Source organism: Strigops habroptila, chromosome 4 (genome assembly GCF_004027225.2).
Source record: "Strigops habroptila isolate Jane chromosome 4, bStrHab1.2.pri, whole genome shotgun sequence".
In the NCBI taxonomy this organism is placed as follows: domain Eukaryota; kingdom Metazoa; phylum Chordata; class Aves; order Psittaciformes; family Psittacidae; genus Strigops; species Strigops habroptila.
The window spans coordinates 69,948,642-69,965,935 of record NC_046358.1 but is presented as its reverse complement, the minus strand read 5'-3'; the positions used below and the strand labels follow the sequence as shown (position 1 = coordinate 69,965,935).

The following is a 17,294-nucleotide window of genomic DNA, read 5'->3' as shown; positions in this document are numbered from 1 at the left end:
ACAAGCTACATGAACCTGTCAAGTGGATTAGTCATTAAACACCTTTGTGGATGTTTTAATTCAGAATTAAAGTGGCTTTAATTGGATTTAGCTTCCAAAGTAAATTCAGGTAAATCAAATGAAGGTTAATTCAGTGTAAAGGTGTGGGCAGACATCCTCATTAAGGGCTACATGGAACAATTGAGAACATAACTGGTTAGCTGCTCCTCACCATGCTTCTGCTCCCTTTGTGCTCCTTTGGTGTTCCACAGCTCGGCTCACAGAAAGGGGTGCTTGCCAGTCTCATACTATGGTAGGTTATTTTGGATGAATTCTGCTCATTTTAATGAGCAGCTTAGTCTGGCTGATTGCATTGACATGTGCACAGGTTGCAGCTGTGTTGCACTTTGCTGACTCTGTGATGGAGAGTGTGGCCCTCAGCTGATCCTGTAACAAGTAACCCAGGAAATGTCAACACCATGAACAGCTCTTTGCAAAATGAATGTGTATCCATGCCTGTAGAATACATGCACTCAGGATGCTTGCGGCGGCTTGAGCGTCTTTATTGAAGGATCAACTTAAGAAGGATGTGGAGGTGTTGAAGCGAGCCCAGAGGAGGCCATGGAGATGCTGCGACAGCTGGAGCAGCTCTGCAGTGGAGACAAGCTGAGAGAGCTGGGCTGGTTCAGCCTGGAGGGGAGACCTTAGAGCAGCTTCCAGGGCCTAAAGGGGCTACAAGAAAGCTGGAGAGGGGCTTTGGACAAGGGCCTGTAGGGACAGGCCAAGGGGGAATGGCTTTAACCTGCCAGAGGGGAGACTGAGATGAGCTCTTAGGCAGAAGTTCTTCCCTGTGAGGGTGCTGAGGCGCTGGCACAGGTTGCCCAGAGAAGCTGTGGCTGCCCCATTGCTGGCAGTGTTCAAGGCCAGGTTGGACACAGGGGCTTGGAGCAAACTGTTCTAGTGGAAGGTGTCCCTGCCCGTGCAGGGGTTGGAACTGGATGAGCTTTAAGGTCCCTTTCCACCCAAATCAGTGATTCTATGATCATAACTGTTGAGCAATATGCTTGTGCATACAAGATAGGAGATCTTGTATGCAAGATCTTGTACACGGATAGGAGCAGCCTCACGCTCACAGGCTCTTGTCCTCGTGGGGGACTTCAACCATCCTGACATCTGTTGGAGGGACGGTACGGCCCGGCACAAGCAATCCAGGAGGTTCCTCGATTGTGTGGAAGACAACTTCCTCTTTCAAGCAACAGAGGAGCCAACAAGGAGAGGTGCCATGCTTGACCTCGTGCTCACCAACAGGGAGGGACTGGTTGGAAATGTGATGCTCCAGGGCAGCCTTGGCTGTAGTGATCATGAGATGGTTGAGTTTGAGATCCTCAGGACAGTGAGAAGGGCATGCAGCAAGCTCACTGCCCTGGACTTCAAGAAAGCAGGCTTTGACCTCTTCAGGAACCTCCTTAGTAAGGTTCCACAGGATATAGTCCTAGAGGGCAGGGGGGCCCAAGACTGCTGGTCGATATTCAAGGATCACCTGCTACGTGCTCAGGAGTGTTGCATCCTGACTAGAAGGATGCATGGCAGGAGGGCCCGGAGACCTCCATGGATGGATAAGGAGCTGCTGAGGAAACTTAGAGGGGGAAAAAAGAAGCTTATAGAAGGTGGAAGCGAGGACAGGCAGCCTGGGAAGAATATAGGAGCATTGCCCGGGAAGCTAGGGACCAGGTCAGGAAAGCTAAGGCCCAGTTAGAGTTAAATCTGGCAAGGGATGTAAAAGATAACAGGAAAGGCTTCTATAGGTACGTAGCAAATAAAAGACAGACTAGGGACAATGTGGGCCCTCTCCGGAAGCTATCGGGAGAACTGGCTACCCTGGATTTGGAGAAGGCTGAGGTTCTTAATGACTTCTTTGCCTCAGTCTTCACCAGCAAATGCTCTGACCACACCACTCAAGTCTTAGAAAGCAGGTGCAGGGACTGTGAGAATGAAGACCTTAGGCCCACTGTAGGAGAGGATCAGGTTCAAGACGATCTTAAGAACCTGAATGTGCACAAGTCCATGGGACCTGATGAAATCCATCCACGGGTCCTGAAGGAGCTGGTGAATGAAGTTGCTAAACCACTGTCCATCATATTTGAAAAATCATGGCAGTCAGATGAAGTTCCTGATGACTGGAAGAAGGGTAATATAACCCCCATTTTCAAGAAGGGGAAGGTGGAAGACCCAGGGAACTACAGACCAGTCAGCCTCACCTCTGTGCCTGGCAAAATCTTGGAGCAGATTCTCCTGGAAAGCATGCTAAGGCACATGAAAAACAACAAGGTGATTGGTGGCAGCCAACATGGTTTCACCAAGGGGAAATCCTGCCTGACCAATTTGGTGGCCTTCTATGATGGGGCTACAGAACCGATGGACAGGGGCAGAGCAGTTGATGTCATCTACCTGGACTTGTGCAAAGCATTCGACACTGTCCCCCATGACATCCTTGTCTCTAAATTGGACGGACATCAATTTGATAGATGGACCACTCAGTGGATAAAGAACTGGCTCGATGGCCGCACTCAAAGAGTTGTGGTAAATGGTTTGATGTCCAGTTGGAAAACAGTAGCGAGTGGTGTCCCTCAGGGGTCGGTGTTGGGACCTGTCTTGTTCAACATCTTTGTCAGCAACATGGACAGTGGGATTGAGGTGCTCTCAGCAAGTCTGCCGATGACACCAAGCTGTGTGGTTCGGCTGATACACTGGAGGGAAGGAATACCATGCAGAGTGAGCTGGATAATCTTGTGAGGTGGGCTGATGCCAACCTCATGAAGTTCAACCAAGCCAAGTGCAAGGTCCTACACCTGGGTCGGGGCAATCCCAGGCACTGCTACAAGTTGGGCGGAGAAGAGATTTAGAGCAGCCTGAGGAGAAGGACTTGGGGGTGTTGGTTGATGAGAAACTGAACATGAGCCGCTTCAGTGTGCACTTGCAGCCCAGAAAGCCAACCATGTCCTAGGCTGCGTCAAAAGGAGCGTGACCAGCAGGTCGAAGGAGGTGATCCTGCCCCTCTATTCTGCTCTTGCGAGACCTCATTTAGAGTACTGCGTACAGTTCTGGTGTCCTCAACATAAAAAGGACATGGAGCTGTTGGAGCGAGTCCAGAGGAGGGCCACGAGGATGATAAGAGGGCTGGAGCACCTCCCGTATGAAGACAGGCTGAGAAAGTTGGGGCTGTTCAGCCTGGAGAAGAGAAGGCTGCGTGGTGACCTCAGAGCAGCCTTCCAGTATCTGAAGGGGGACCTGTAAGGATGCTGGAGAGGGACTCTTCATCAGGGACTGTAGTGGTAGGACAAGGGATAATGGCTTCAAACTTAAGGAGGGGAAGTTTAGATTAGATTTAAGGAAGAAGTTCTTTACAGTGAGGGTGGTGAAGCACTGGAATGGGTTACCCAAGGAAGTTGTGAGTGCTCCATCCCTGGCGGTGTTCAAGGCCAGGTTGGACAGAGCCTTGGGCAACATGGTTTAGTGCGAGGTGTCCCTGCCCATGGCAGGGGGGTTGGAACTAGTTGATCTTAAGGTCCTTTCCAACCCTAACTATTCTATGATTCTGATTCTATGCTGGGAAATGTTTGTGATTTTTAAGGTCTGGTTTCTTAACTTACAAAAGAACTGTTGGGCAGCACATAGAATATAGATGGGAATAACAAGCCAATAATTACAGCTGCAGCTCCAGCATTGTTGGGAGAACAAAAAATATCCCATAAACAATAACCCCATGGGTCAAGCTAGGGGTTGTTTCTTAGAGAGCAAGACTCTAAAAGGAGAGGGAATTTGCATCCTTAATAACTGCATATCAATACTAAAGAAAGGAGAAGAGTTCACATAAATGTAATATTGTCTGTGAAATGAGGCATGTTAAATGAAGCTGAAAATAATAAAAGTTTTTACACAATCAGCTTGTTTTGAAGGCATTTCACTGATCTTAATAAAAAGAAAAAAGCAAAACCCCTGAATCCTAAAGAATACGGAATAAACCTGATCAGGCTATTTCCAGCTGTGACCATGCACTCTTCCATTCACCAAGCAGCATTTGACTAAATGAAGTCCCAGGTGACAGCTCTTCAAGAAGAACTGAAGTGCTCAGGAAGGTGTCACTGATATAATGACCTAGCTTTTATGGCTCATACTTCCTCTTTGATAAATGCTCACTAGGTATTAATTGCCCCTCCTCTGTTGGCAGTGAATTACATTCATTCATGATGATGAATACAGTTCCAGTAATCCAAATTACTTCCATTTTCATACTATTTTTTGACAGGAAGCCTCTTACTTGCCAGCTATTGACACATTGCCTAGACCACATGGTATGAAAAATGAGGTGCTGCTTCTGACTGTTCGGCTGTCAAGTTGTGGCCAAGTAGCTACAGATCAGCACAGGGAGCAGGGGTCTGCCATGGTGCTGAGAACAGCCAACATATACCAGGCCCTTGCGACATGGAGGCTCTCTCTGGTGAGTACCTGTGGTGAAAGTGCACAAAAGATTCTGCATGATTAAGCCTGTGTTTTGCCCTCTGATGAATATATAATCATTCTTGAAATCTTCCAACAGCTACCCAAACAGTGCCTGAACAAAGGGGAAATTATGTTCTAGCTCAACTTAAATTCAGCAAATGAGTCTTGCTGAAGTCAGGGGGGCTGGATTGTGCCTGTAGTTCACAAAGAACAGGGCACAAAAAGTAAAGCATTGCTGAGCCAGACTCACAGTGGTCGGAAGGGACTACTGAAGTAGAGGGCCGTGGAAGTGCTATACTTTGTCCTTGGCACAAGAAGTAGATGCACACAAGTGCCTATTTTTTACCACTTGTTAAGAATAGATCCTTTCTGACAGTCAAGAGGGCTGTAAACAAGTGGTGGTCTGTTTCATCTTAATTGTCCTTTGGATCACATATTTTTCTCCTCTAAAGGAACCACCTTTTCCTCACTCTTCCCATCCATCCCATATTAGCCTTTTCCCCTAGGAAGAACAGGGTACGTGTATTTCTCTTCCTGCACGTTGACCTCATTCTTTTTCCCTGTCAAAGACCTTGGAATACCAATCCCAACCCATGTACTCCAGGTAGGTTTGACCCTGAGCAGACAAGGCTTTTAAATCACTTAAACTCCACTTAAACAGTATTAATTGTTAAGGATGTTCACACTTCCATCAAAACATTGCTAACATTCTTTCATGTTAGTTCAGTGCTAATGAAAATCATCACTTCAGCAGCACCAGAGCCTGAATCTTCCATTCAGAAACTAGTCAGCCCATGACCAGCTGCAGTGTGAGTTTTCTTCCCTTGTGTTATTCCCATTTAAACCTGAGCTCTGATTTGTAGCAGCTCTTTCCAAGGGGGATCTCATCTACTAGGGCTCAGTGTCACTCTACTAAGACTGCAGGGTCAAATGTTGTGATGGACTTTGTGCCCAGGAGAAAACGGGCTAAACTCTACTGATTTATTTCAGAGAGGTTCTCAAACAGCTGTTGGGTAGCAATGAAAAAGTCTTTAATTGAAACAAGTGGAAAGGTTGAGGCATATTTAGCCCAAATTCTGATCTGGTCAGAATTCATGTCCCTCCACTGATTCACTGGCCTCCAGGCTTGCGTAAATCCGCATATCTATTGATTTCATTGGACATGTGCTGATATCTACCAGTTGAGAGCATGACCCTCCCGATGGGAGCATTCCTCAGTGGTGGAGCTGCTGTAGGATTTCCCATGTGAAACCAGTGCTCAAAGCAGTCAAGGACTTGACAGTGCTATTTTGAGTCGTACAGCTGACCTGTGCAGGAGTTTGAGTATCCACTCAGGTCCTGTGAGAAGAACATATTTCTGAAGGCATTTATCTCACTGTAAATAGTTTTGGTTTATATATACAGTAAATAGCAGAGCTGTTAATCCATCTAGAGATCATGGTGATGGTACCAACCATGAGAACAAGACATAGTGGTTTCTGTATTCACCAGAACCCAGGGAAGGAATTGAATTCCTGTAATTCAAACATACCATCTCTGCCTCACATGCTGGCTGCTACTCCTTTCTCATGGCTTTGCAGTTGCCTTAGTTTGACATTCCCATAGCCTTCTGCCCTCTTTCACCTGCTCCCCAGGTTTCAGAATGCTTTGCAGCAACACAGTGCCTTTCCAAACTGTTTCAAGTGTCATTTCTGCCTCTCTTCTACCCTGTAATAAAGTTTCTCATGTATTCTCTATGGTAAAGCTCATTATGTTTCAGCCTTATGAGCCAATGAGTGGTCTGTCCTGTTCGAACCCTATCTCTGGAACGAAACTGATTCATGATAAAAGATGTCCTGTGTTCTTTTTGGGGTTGGCAGAAGTTGCTTTTTACCCTTATTGTTTTGGGTCTATATTGAAAAATAGAATATTTGCTTCTCACACGAGGTGTACTTGCTGGGGAGGGATTGAGGGGTTTTGGCTATTAGTGGTCACTAAAAGGGAAGACCAAGGCTTATTTGGGAAACCTGTACCAGCTCCCCAGAATAGCATAACCACTTAGCATTGATTTTTGAACTGAGGTTGGCTCAATTTCATTACCATTAATAAAGGCAGCACATGGTGCCACTGTGACAAGAACATGAAGTGCAGCGTTGACAGGGACTGTTCCCATTTCTTGCTAGAATATAGGACTAATGCAAATTCTTACTTTCACATAGTGAAACTATTGGAAGTCAGAGTTTGCAAGTCCACATAGAGAAAATAAATCCTATGACTTATCAAACCCTACATGTTATTCCTATTTAATTTGGACTTTATTGATTTTTCTACTAGCTAAATCACAGTTAATCCACAAATCAAGCACGAGTGCTCCCTGGATTATTGTACATTATGGGGCTCTACTCAAAAGCAACAGAGCAAGATAAAGGGTTATTTTGAGTTTCTAAATCCAGCCATCTAAAAATGAAATTATGTTCAAATGGATTTACAGGTGCCTTCTGTGAAAATGAAAGATGGACCCAAAGCTCTGTTTGAGGTGGTAGGGCTGCAGCAGGCCTGGCAAGGGGGTGCCTTGGCCCTACATGCTTGTCTAACACCAGCAGATGAGTCTTCAGCCCAGAGCAGCACTGAGACCTGGAAGATAAAAGTGAGTAGCAGTGTTTACACTTGCTAGTCATGCACAGCAGCCATAGGCAGTGACCACTGGTTTTCACTAAGGCCCAGGCTTGGCTATGCCAATTCAAGCTCCAATTTCAGTGAGCCAGTACAGAGCACAAGCGCTGCTCTAAATTAGAGGGGGGAAGAGCCCAGTACTGTGGGAGCTGAATGATTGCTTCCAGCTGATTGCCAACTCAAGCTGTCCTCAGTTATGCTGAATTTAGATTTAGTGCAGATGAGAAACTAGCTCTCTGTGGTGTGTATTTTTTTTGTCTCTACTGCTCATTAGCTGGTAAGACATTTTTGGAGGCTGTAACCCCACAGTGCAGAAATTTAACTGGATTTAGAGAAGATATATCTTTGGCATGTATTATGGGTTTTCCTCTTCTGTTTTAACTATGTGAAGTTCCAGAGGGAATATTGTCTTGGTATTTGGCTCCCAGGAGTCACGGCCCAGAGGCAGGACCTGAGACTGTTCCCTCAGTTCTAGTAGGCTACAGTCTGTGCTGTGCAATAGAATGCCAATCTGAGAGGTGTAGCACACAACTGACAACCCAGTACATATAGGTGTAATGAAGGAGATGATGTGAAGTCATATCCTGAGAACAGCAGAGCTGTGAAATAGCAGCTCTGGGCTCTAGTTTGTTGTTTCACAGAGCAAATGTCTCTTTCTGGAGACAGTTTTTAGACAGGTATTATTGCTATTGCTGCCTGGTATAAATGGCTATCCTACCTATGCAGAATAGCTGACTTGCTGGAAAATGTACCCAGCTACAGCTGGGGAGCAGCAATTCTTGTGTGCCCCAGATCTCCTGTGGGTCATTTGTTTGAAGAACTATCCTGTGACTGAATAACCTTTGAGGTGCTGGCCCTGTGCTCTGTTGAGGCTGGTGAGTTTCTCTCAGGAGGCTCAAACCAGCACTTGTGGCTTTAGTGAGCTGGTAGTAGATTTTTCTACCCTATTTTTGCCTGCTTCACCTCTGGTAATGTTAACAGGAGTGTGGCAATGGATGTGCTCATTTTCCATGCTTCCTCTCTGCTGAGAAGACCCAATAGCAGGTGGTCTTAGGGGGCCCAGGTATAAGAGTCACACCTGCTGAGCACACCATGTAAAGTTTAAATGGCAGAAGAGGTGTAAAGATGGTTTAAAACATCCTTGTGCTTCCCCTACTTGGCTGCAGCAAACATTCTTTGCTTGCAGCTGCCTGCCTGTGAGCAGTAAAGATTATGTTGCCCATGATGTATCATAAAGCTTGGAGTATGACAGCTGTGGCTCCAGTGCTTCTGCAAGGAAATGATTGATGCTGACAACAAATGTCATGATTAATACACTACCAAAAACCCCAACCCCAAAACAGTAAGCAACCTTGCCGTTAGTGTTTGAGGACCTGGCAGCAAGAGCATGAAGGGCTAATGATACTAAGGATCAAGGACAGGAGTAAGCCCTAGGACAAGGGCTTAATGCTGATTTCTGTGTAAAGCAACCAAATCCAAGATGTTTGCTGTATGGAGTAAAGAAAATGGAGGAGGACAGATTGACCTGCCTTCTGTCCACGTGCCTTGTTGCTCTCTGCTAGTTTCAGCTGAGGTGTTGGCCAAAACATCAAAATTATTGAGCACTGAGTATGCTCAAAATACTTATCCAGTGTTATGCAATTAATGAATGAACTTTTGAAGCTATGGGCTTGGGCTCTCTGAACAGGTTGGAGCAGGGATGTGTTGTATCACAGGTTGGTGGAACAAGCTGTACAGAGCTTCCAGTCCATATATAAGTTGTAAATGCTATTCTGGTGCCTCATTTACAGTTCCTGACAGTGCTTGAGTTCAGCTAGTATGTACGGCAGTGGACATCCAAGGCATTTGGACAGTGTTGCTCAAAGTAGGACTATGTGTAACTGAGGTTTCCTCTCATTAGAGGCTCTACTGTAGCAATGGCTTTTGACAGTTTTGCTTTCTCAAGCCATTTGTAAAGCTGCTGCTTTCCCCAGCAGAGAAAAAGCTGATAGGAACAACACAAGTCTTTGAGAAATTCAGCTGCAGCAGAGACCAGGGAAGCAACAGCAACTAGTCTTGTCTCCCCATTCCTCCCTGAGCATTTTCAACTACTGTTGGAGAAAAATGTAATTGATTTTATTCTTCACACTTAGGTCTTCATGCTCTTGCTGTACTGTTAATATAGAGGTTTTTAACGATTGAATCTGGTAACAAAATTCTGCTGTGGCAGGTTCTCGTTCCAGTTGTCTCCTACAGGCATGAAGAGCACCACTTATCAGGGCTTACCTTCAAAATAGGACTGGGTTTCCGGGTGGTTTTGTTGCATCTCTTTGCTATAAGTAGGGTGATCTTAGTCTTTGTTTGGATTCTATAAAAAAAGCCATACCAAGTAGTGTAAACGTTAACCAGAAGCATTATGACAAATTGCTATTTTAATGTTCTTAATGTGTAGGGTCCAGAGTGTATTATCCAGTGCCAAAGATGGATACGTACAAGATTACACAAACTGTTAGGTCCAGATTTGTGCCTGCTTGATGCTAACATGGAAATGCCTGTCTTTGTGTATCTGTACTCATATGTTGTAATAGCAAAGTGACAGTTGGCCATGAATTTTCTTCACATTGTTATATGACTGTGATTTTTGCAGCAGACATTGGATTGCTGGTCTAAGAGCTTAAGGCCCTATCAGTATCAACAAGGCAAGGTATCCCTTTCCCCAGCTTGCCCCCTGTTAATTCCTGACCCTGCTGTGATTGAACATGCTGAGTGCATTTGTCACTTGTTGGCTTTGATGTTATTTGATGTTGGCTTGTTGCCTGCTTTAGAGTCACACTGTAATGCTGGGGTGCAGTTCATCACCAAGAACAGGACCAAGGCAGCTGCAGGTATCAAGGTACTATGGGTTGTTTCTAGGATATTTTCCTTGGTTTAGTTTGCTTGGGTTCCCCCCTGCCCCAAATTGTTATTAACTGGAGCTGAGCTGTATTCTAGACCTCTAAGCCATCAACTTTTTATTTACTGGACACTTCACTGTCATCTGTGTGTCTTTTATTGTTTGTCACATTTTAGTTCTCTATCCCAAGGTCTAATGGTTATGAATACAAACATAATAGTGGTTTCTCAAGGCAAAAGCTCCTGTTTTTAGCAGATCAATGAGACCTATTCAGCTAGGAAGGCATCTATCTCTCTATGTAGTGGTTCTGCTATGTTGCCTCCCATTTCTGTCAGGTTTTTGGGGTTTAGTTTGGGTTGTTTTATTTCTGTCCTCCAAACAGCTGATAAAAGCGAGGCAAATTCAAACACCCTTGCATGGTTTAGGTTCTTGACTTGCTGTCAAAACAAATGCTCGTACACTCCACTCTTGTAACTCTTGCATGCTGACAGACAAGCTGCAGTTACAGCCTGTCTGATGGGAATTAGATTTGTACAGAGTATGCTTTCTAAGAATCTACTAAGCATTCCCAGTTAGGCATACCAGCACCCTGCAGAGCAGCATGGTTCTGGTCTATATGAGCTGATCACACAGTGATTCTGTGGTGGCTCAGAATCATAGAATCCCAGACTGGTTTGGTTGGAAGGGACCTTAAAGCTCATCCAGTTCCAACCCCCTGCCACGGGCAGGGACACCTTCTGTGATCTCTTGCGATCTCTGTCATTAGATTTGGGGGGTTTTGCAGTCCTTGCCAGGCTTGCGCTCCACTTCCTAGGTGTGATAATAGCTGCTGTAGAGAAGACGCTTTGCATGGTTGTTGATTCTGTTCATTTCTAATTGGGTCTCATCGGGGTTACCAGTTTTGTTCTGTCGAGGTCTTACTGATTAAGAACCAATCTGGAAGAAAAAGAAACTTAGAGGGGAGGTTCAGTGATGGGAAACTGTAATTTAGCAGTGCAGTGCAATATTAATGTAACAACATTAATGTTAGACTCAATCTTAAAAAAATCTTGAAATTAATAAAGCTTTTTATTTATATCCCTATGAAACCCTTTACAAATTAATGTCTCATTGTATTGGGCTGGTTTATGCTCTTGTTTATGGCATTTCCTCCCTCTTTAAGTGTGGTATGTAATGTGCTTTGGAGTAATATTTGTCAGCCGACCAATATTGTGAGCAAGTTATTTTACACCAGTGGCTTGCAACCAGGTGAATACTGCTATTAACTCACCAATCATCATCTGTGGTAGAGCTTTATAGCTGAGCAGCCTGAGTGTGTTGAGAGCTCTGGAGAAAGGGCAGTGCTGCTGATCTCTCCTGCGCATTCACCAAGAGATGCTTTGTTTGAGTCAGGTCTATGTAGAGGCATGTCCCCAAGCCGTGAGGTGAGCCCTTCCACACAGCTGATGGGTATAACTGGCTGTTGCAGACAGCATCTTCTCTCCAGTCCCATCTGCTGGGCCAGGAGCCCCAACAGCGGCAGGACCTTCACTTGTGTCTTTAGGCTTGGGAGTAGAGACCTTATGGAGTGATAAATAGGACCCAGGATCGTGGAAAGAGCATGCTTTCTGTGAGTGAGGGCACAGGTCTAGAGCTCTGGTCGCAGGGTGTGATGGTTTGAGAAGCTAATCTAGGGCTTTGGTTTGCAGAATCTGAAGTGCAGATGTGTGAAGTGTGAGGCAGGGCTGGCTGCAGACTGAGAAAGCTGCTACAGGTGCATGGTACACGACAGAAAGTTCCTGAAGCCATCATCAGTGCTTTGTAACTATTGACTCTTCGCAGACTAAAGATGATCTACAAGAAACATCCATTTTTTTACCAGATTTCTGCATTTCTAGCCTGTACCTGGCTTCCAGATGTTACCCGGTGGAGGGCAGAACTGGCTGATCAGTTCCAAAACCAGCTGTGTCCTCTTCCTGAAATTCCCTCTGTCCTGCTCAGTGGTGTCACTGCTGTTAATCCTGATCCTCAGGTACTGTACAGAAATGCTTGGACTTCTGGCAATTATTTTTTTCCCCTCATTAGGTCCAGTAACAGTTGTTGTTCTTCCAGTGCTAAGAGGTATTCTCATTTCCTTTCGCTGAGGATTTAAACAGTTTGAAAACAAACGCTTTAAGCCTAGATTTCCACTGAAGTGTATGAGATTACAAAGATAGCACCTCTTAAAATCAAGTGTTAGAGTCATGTGCCTGCCTAGAGATGTCTGCAAGAACATTCACCTCGTGCTGTCTGTAAGGAGAATGATAATTCACTTGTTCACTTCTCCCAGGTTAGCAAGGGCTCCATAACAGATGTTCAAGTGAACAAAATATTACAGGAATTCATTATGCTTATTGGGGGAGTTTATTTCTTGAGGGCATCCATCTTTGCCTTTAGGCCTTTAACAGCCAATCCTCAGTGTGAATATTTAGACCGGGTTTTCAAAGAAGCACTTCATATGACCTGATTTCCTTAGCTTTTGGGGGAATGTTCTACCTATTTCTTTCCCATATCGTCTCCAGCTTTTGGACAGTCGTGGTCTTTTCCCAGTATTTCTAAATCAACAAAAACCTGGAGACACAATTCCAGGAAATGGTGAAGACCCCAATTCTGATTCACAAGGAAAATAATGCAGCATGAGAATCTTTCTGCAATTTCAATCAGACTTGGGGATTACTATTACTCTGTGAGTATCAATGCCATGAAAGCTTAGGGGTTTAGCAGTGCACTTAGCAATTTGCCTAAAGGTTTATCCTACTTCTGTGGAGGAAAAGGAGGCTTAATGTTGTTGGTTTGCAGTCCCTGTAGCTTTCAAGTAGAAGCGAGTGCTATAAAGCAGGCTGACGTACTTGTAGAAGATAAGTCTGCTCTATGCTTTTAAGGCATAAAATAAGGCATCATTTAAAAGTCAGGGCTTTTATGCAAATCCCTTATTAGGGGAATTATAAATCATTAGAAATTGAACAGTTAGATAGCAGGCACTTTCTGGGGGTGGATCTTTGCCTTGATGCCATAGAAAAACTGAAATCAATTTAAAGACCGCATTCCCTTCCCAAGTTCACATGCTCTGTGCCACTCAGGTTCGCAGGCCTGAATGACACCAAGGCCACTATGTAGCGTGGCTTTTTAACAGCTGTATCTTGCAGTTAAACAGAGAGGCTGATTTCTAAAAGCCAGGCTCAGTGAGCCAGGCTCTCAGCAGGCAGCAGCAAACCCTGTTCTCTGCCCTGCAGCTTTACAAAGCAGTACTGAGAATGTTCCCAAGTGTCATTAAAATACAACCAAAAAGCACCACAGAGAAAACTCAGTATTGTATTCCTGTAACTTTGTTGGTTTGAAGATTTTGTACAAGGCCAGTGATCCCTGCTTGCTTTTTAGATATTTATATTGATTTTGAGGCGGTGTATACAAAACTAAGTAGACCAAAGATCCTGCAACTACGTGTTGAAAAGCATGCAGTGAATACCTGGTTCTGCTCCAGGTAGCTTACAGTCTGAGACAGAGATCCTGACAGGTTGATGGAAGAAATAGGTAGGAGTGGAGGGAGGGGAACGTCAGGTAAGATTGCTGCCTGCTTGTGTACTGACTAGCTCTGTGTATGATTTTATGAGCAATTTTATGTTAATAGTAACTGTAATAACCTCTAAGCACATTGTTAGTGCAGGAGCCAATGTCTTGTTTTCACTTGGCTGGTCTGTTGTGTTTTCAGTCTGTTCTGAACTCCAAACAGATTGCTTTTGTCTGTTTTTCTCTGAGGCTTTCTTATTAATGCTGTGCATACAGACTATTAACCTGCTGATATGAAGAGTAACTCATTAAAACCCCAGGTTAGGTTAGGAGTGACATAATCCCTGTGGAAGTCATTAACTGCAACATCCCTTGACAGCAAAAAGAGGATTTCTTCATTTTAGCATAGAAGTACTTTCTCCTGGTAAGCCTTAGGATGCAAGCATTAACCTTAGGGATACAGACAACATACGTACGCAGTGTTGATGCTGCTTTTCCTCTGACTGTTCCATTTCACCCTGGATTTCTCTTGCTTTCTCTCAGTGCTGGACGCTGGGACATTTGCCCAAAGGGTGCAACCCCTAATGCTCACCACATTTTGGTCACCTTCTGTAGCATGTCCTTGAACTCCCAATCTATACAGGTGCCTGCTAGGACAGAGTCAGGGCATGGCAGCATTGGATGGATGATTGCGTCAGGGAGGTTTCAAGGGAGAAGAGGAACCTCCATCGTTAAGGTTGGAGGGAATATCTCATTCCGGGCAAATGAGATATTTTCCTTCTAGTTGCAGAAAATTGCTTTTCTTGCACCTCCTGGTGCTTAGGTTCCTACTTGCTGCTCCTTTAGCTAGTTTCCCTGCTGACTTCCAGCACAAGGGCTGTGTTTTCTCCTTTGAGGCAATGGTGCTGATTAAAGGCAGGTCTACACAAAGTTCCCTCCTCTCTTTTAACTTGAGCAAAGCTCCATTTTATTTATTCATTAATGCAGTTTTGGCTATGCATAGATAATTCCAGAAGTGGATCCAGGGAGCTAAATTTGCCCCAGCGATGTAACTCGGAGCTGCCAACACTTCCAAACGGCACAGACTGAACTGACAGGAAATTTGATGTATGGGAGTGGGCTCACAGAAAGTACAGCAGTTCTTTTATGTGGTATTGCAGGCTTTTGGGATTTCCCTGCTAGAGAATTGATGGCAACTATGTTACCAGAGGAGCTCTACACCTACACACAAGCTTTGAAAGTTGCAAACCTTTGTGCAAAGAGTGAAATAACCGCATAGCGGAGGAGCAATGCACTGCTGGTGCAATTAGACTCCTCCCTGCTGTGGAAAAGCAGCCCCAGTTGCATCAGATGTTGCTTTGTGCACTTTGGGCAACTAATTTAGGTGTGTGGCGACCCTAACTCTGTGGATAGTCTCTGAAGTGGGAGAGGTATTTCCAGAGAATCTTCGAGCTGCGAGTCTGTGTTTTAGCATGGGCTCAGCAAGAAGACTGAGCTTCAGAGTTTGAATGCCTGATGTTATTTCACTGACAAGTGTTGTGGCCTTAGCCCTGCTGAGTGGCTTCAGCATCTTCCACTGTCCTTTACTGTGACTTCTTTTACCTTCAGTGCTAATGATAGGCTTGCTGAGAGAACTGCTACTTGCTACCGCCACAACAGCTTCTCACCCAGCTCTCTTCAGGCCCTTGGCCGTGTGGGCATTGCCTTTGCATGTCTCAGATTGTAATGGCTGAAATGGCTGATAGTACGCTGTGGTTCAGTGCCTCATGGTGTTAGCAGTGATGCAGCTTTGATTTGGGGTTATTGCCCTGTGTATTCTTTCTTTCTCCTTTCCTGCTGCACGAGAAGCAGCAGTCTAGCAGCTTTAAGCAGTACCTAAGCTGGGTCACGTAATGTTGTGTGGGTGAAGAGCTCAGACTGAGCTACTTGGATTGCAGCACAACTTGGGCAGCTTTTAGACCTGATCCACATGTTGCTGTATGCTCCTAGATTTAGTGTATGGCTCAGGGCTATGCTTTCCTCCTCCAAAGCTTCTGCAGAGCTTGAAAGACTTGACTGTTGGGCAGCTGAAATGGACATTAGGGAGGGATAAAGTGCCCAGCACAGCACCTCCACATCTGCTTCCCCAAAGCAGACCCAGCACGAGGAGCAGGTGCCAGCCATAGGTCCAGCAGCTTGACGGTTTGAAATCCAGGCTGAGGCTGTAAAACCGGAGGTTCAAAAGGACAGGTTCATCCTGCTCTTTGCTTTCCAAATCTGGCTCATGGCTTGTCTTTATGGGAGTTGGTGCTCAGGGGCAGGTTTCATGTGTCTGGCACCCTGAGTCTGCCATGCAGCCTGATAAAGTTGTATCAACAGCTTTGGCAAGAGCACATCTTCTGGCTGATGATTCCACATGGATATGACTTGTCTGTGGGTGAGACGTTTGTCCTGGAGCCTCATCTATATGCTCTTATAGACACAAATCCGTAAGTGCAGCCACAGAATAGCTGCGTGGCTGTATCTTCATGAGGAGTGTTCAAGGCCAGGTTAGACGGGGCTTGGAGCAACCTGCTCTAGTGGAAGGTGTCCCTGCCTGTGGCAGGGGGTTGGAACTGGATGAGCTTTAAGGTCCCTTCCAACCCAAACCAGTCTGGGATTCTGTGAATACAATGCTAATGAACTGTGATTCATGACAGCAGGCAGGTGAGAGTTTGAGAATAATGCTGCCTAATTCAGGGGCACATGTCAATGAATCACATCAGACATGAGCCTTGCCTGTGTGTTAGCATCAAGGCCTTTGCTAGAGTGACAGTAGTGCTTCCTCTGCTTCCACTGATTTGGTCAGTGGAGCTGAAAGGGAGAAGTTCTAAATAAACACAGAATGTACAATCTGTCCCTGGAGATAGTGGAGGATGCAGCATCTTTCTCCAAGGGATTTGAGTTTGGTCCCATAGTGATAATGGCCAAGCATTGCGAAGTACCTTGCATGTGAGGAGATGAGGTTGTGTAGCGCACAAAAATCCTTCCTGCAGTTCCTGTTTCCCTGCTGTGGCTGGCAAGCAGTCTAGAAGACTCACTGCAACTTAAAAGACTCTCTTAGATCATCTGACAGCAAAAGCGATTTTTTCGTTGTTGGAAATGAGAAGGGAATACACTGTAAGCAAGAAGAGGAGATCATGGACTGGGTTGTGTTGCTGTATGACAGTTAAATATTCATGGGTTTGCTGCACGCAGCTCCAGTCTTCTCTAAAATGTGCTTATTCTTGTTTCTGCTCAGTATTTTACAGCACATTTCAGTTGTGCTTTGAGTTTTCTTCCCATAACTGTCTGGCTTCATCTCAGTAATATTGTCTGAAACAAAGCTCTGGGTTTCTTCTTGAAAGAATGGTGCGCGTTCAATCCTGGCTATGGCTCAAACGGGTCTTCTCCTGTGTCTGAAGGTAGTAGAAATCAGGATTTGTCTCCCAAACAAGTAAGAAAAAGGATAGCTGACAAAAAGGAGGGTTGACAAATGGGAGGGTATGCCCTCCCTTTCTGCTCTTTCTGGTCATGGCAATGTGGATGGAGAGGATGATGTTGGTGCTGTAAGAAGCCCTGCTTTCTGACAGCGGAGGTGAGTGGGATAGTAATGGAAATGGCTGTGCTTAAATGATTCCAGGTTTGAAGCCTGTCACAGCATAAACCAAAGTATCCCTGGGGCTCCTGTGGCTACCGCTGGTTGCCTGTGGGGGACCTTTCCTCCTTGGTGTAATGCCTTTACCATGAGACATGAGATTTAGTGCTC

At 45.2% G+C, this 17,294-nt stretch overlaps 1 protein-coding gene across 1 annotated transcript in view; it reads left to right on the top strand.

Moving 5' to 3' along the window:
- Positions 1 to 17,294, top strand: part of C4H16orf71 (chromosome 4 C16orf71 homolog) — a 100,779-nt gene that overhangs the window by 33,560 nt on the left and 49,925 nt on the right. Inside the window, exon 11 of the mRNA XM_030482253.1 lies at positions 4,286 to 4,477. Coding sequence (XP_030338113.1) covers positions 4,286 to 4,477 — 192 coding nt within the window. The remainder of the gene's footprint in view (positions 1 to 4,285; positions 4,478 to 17,294) is intronic.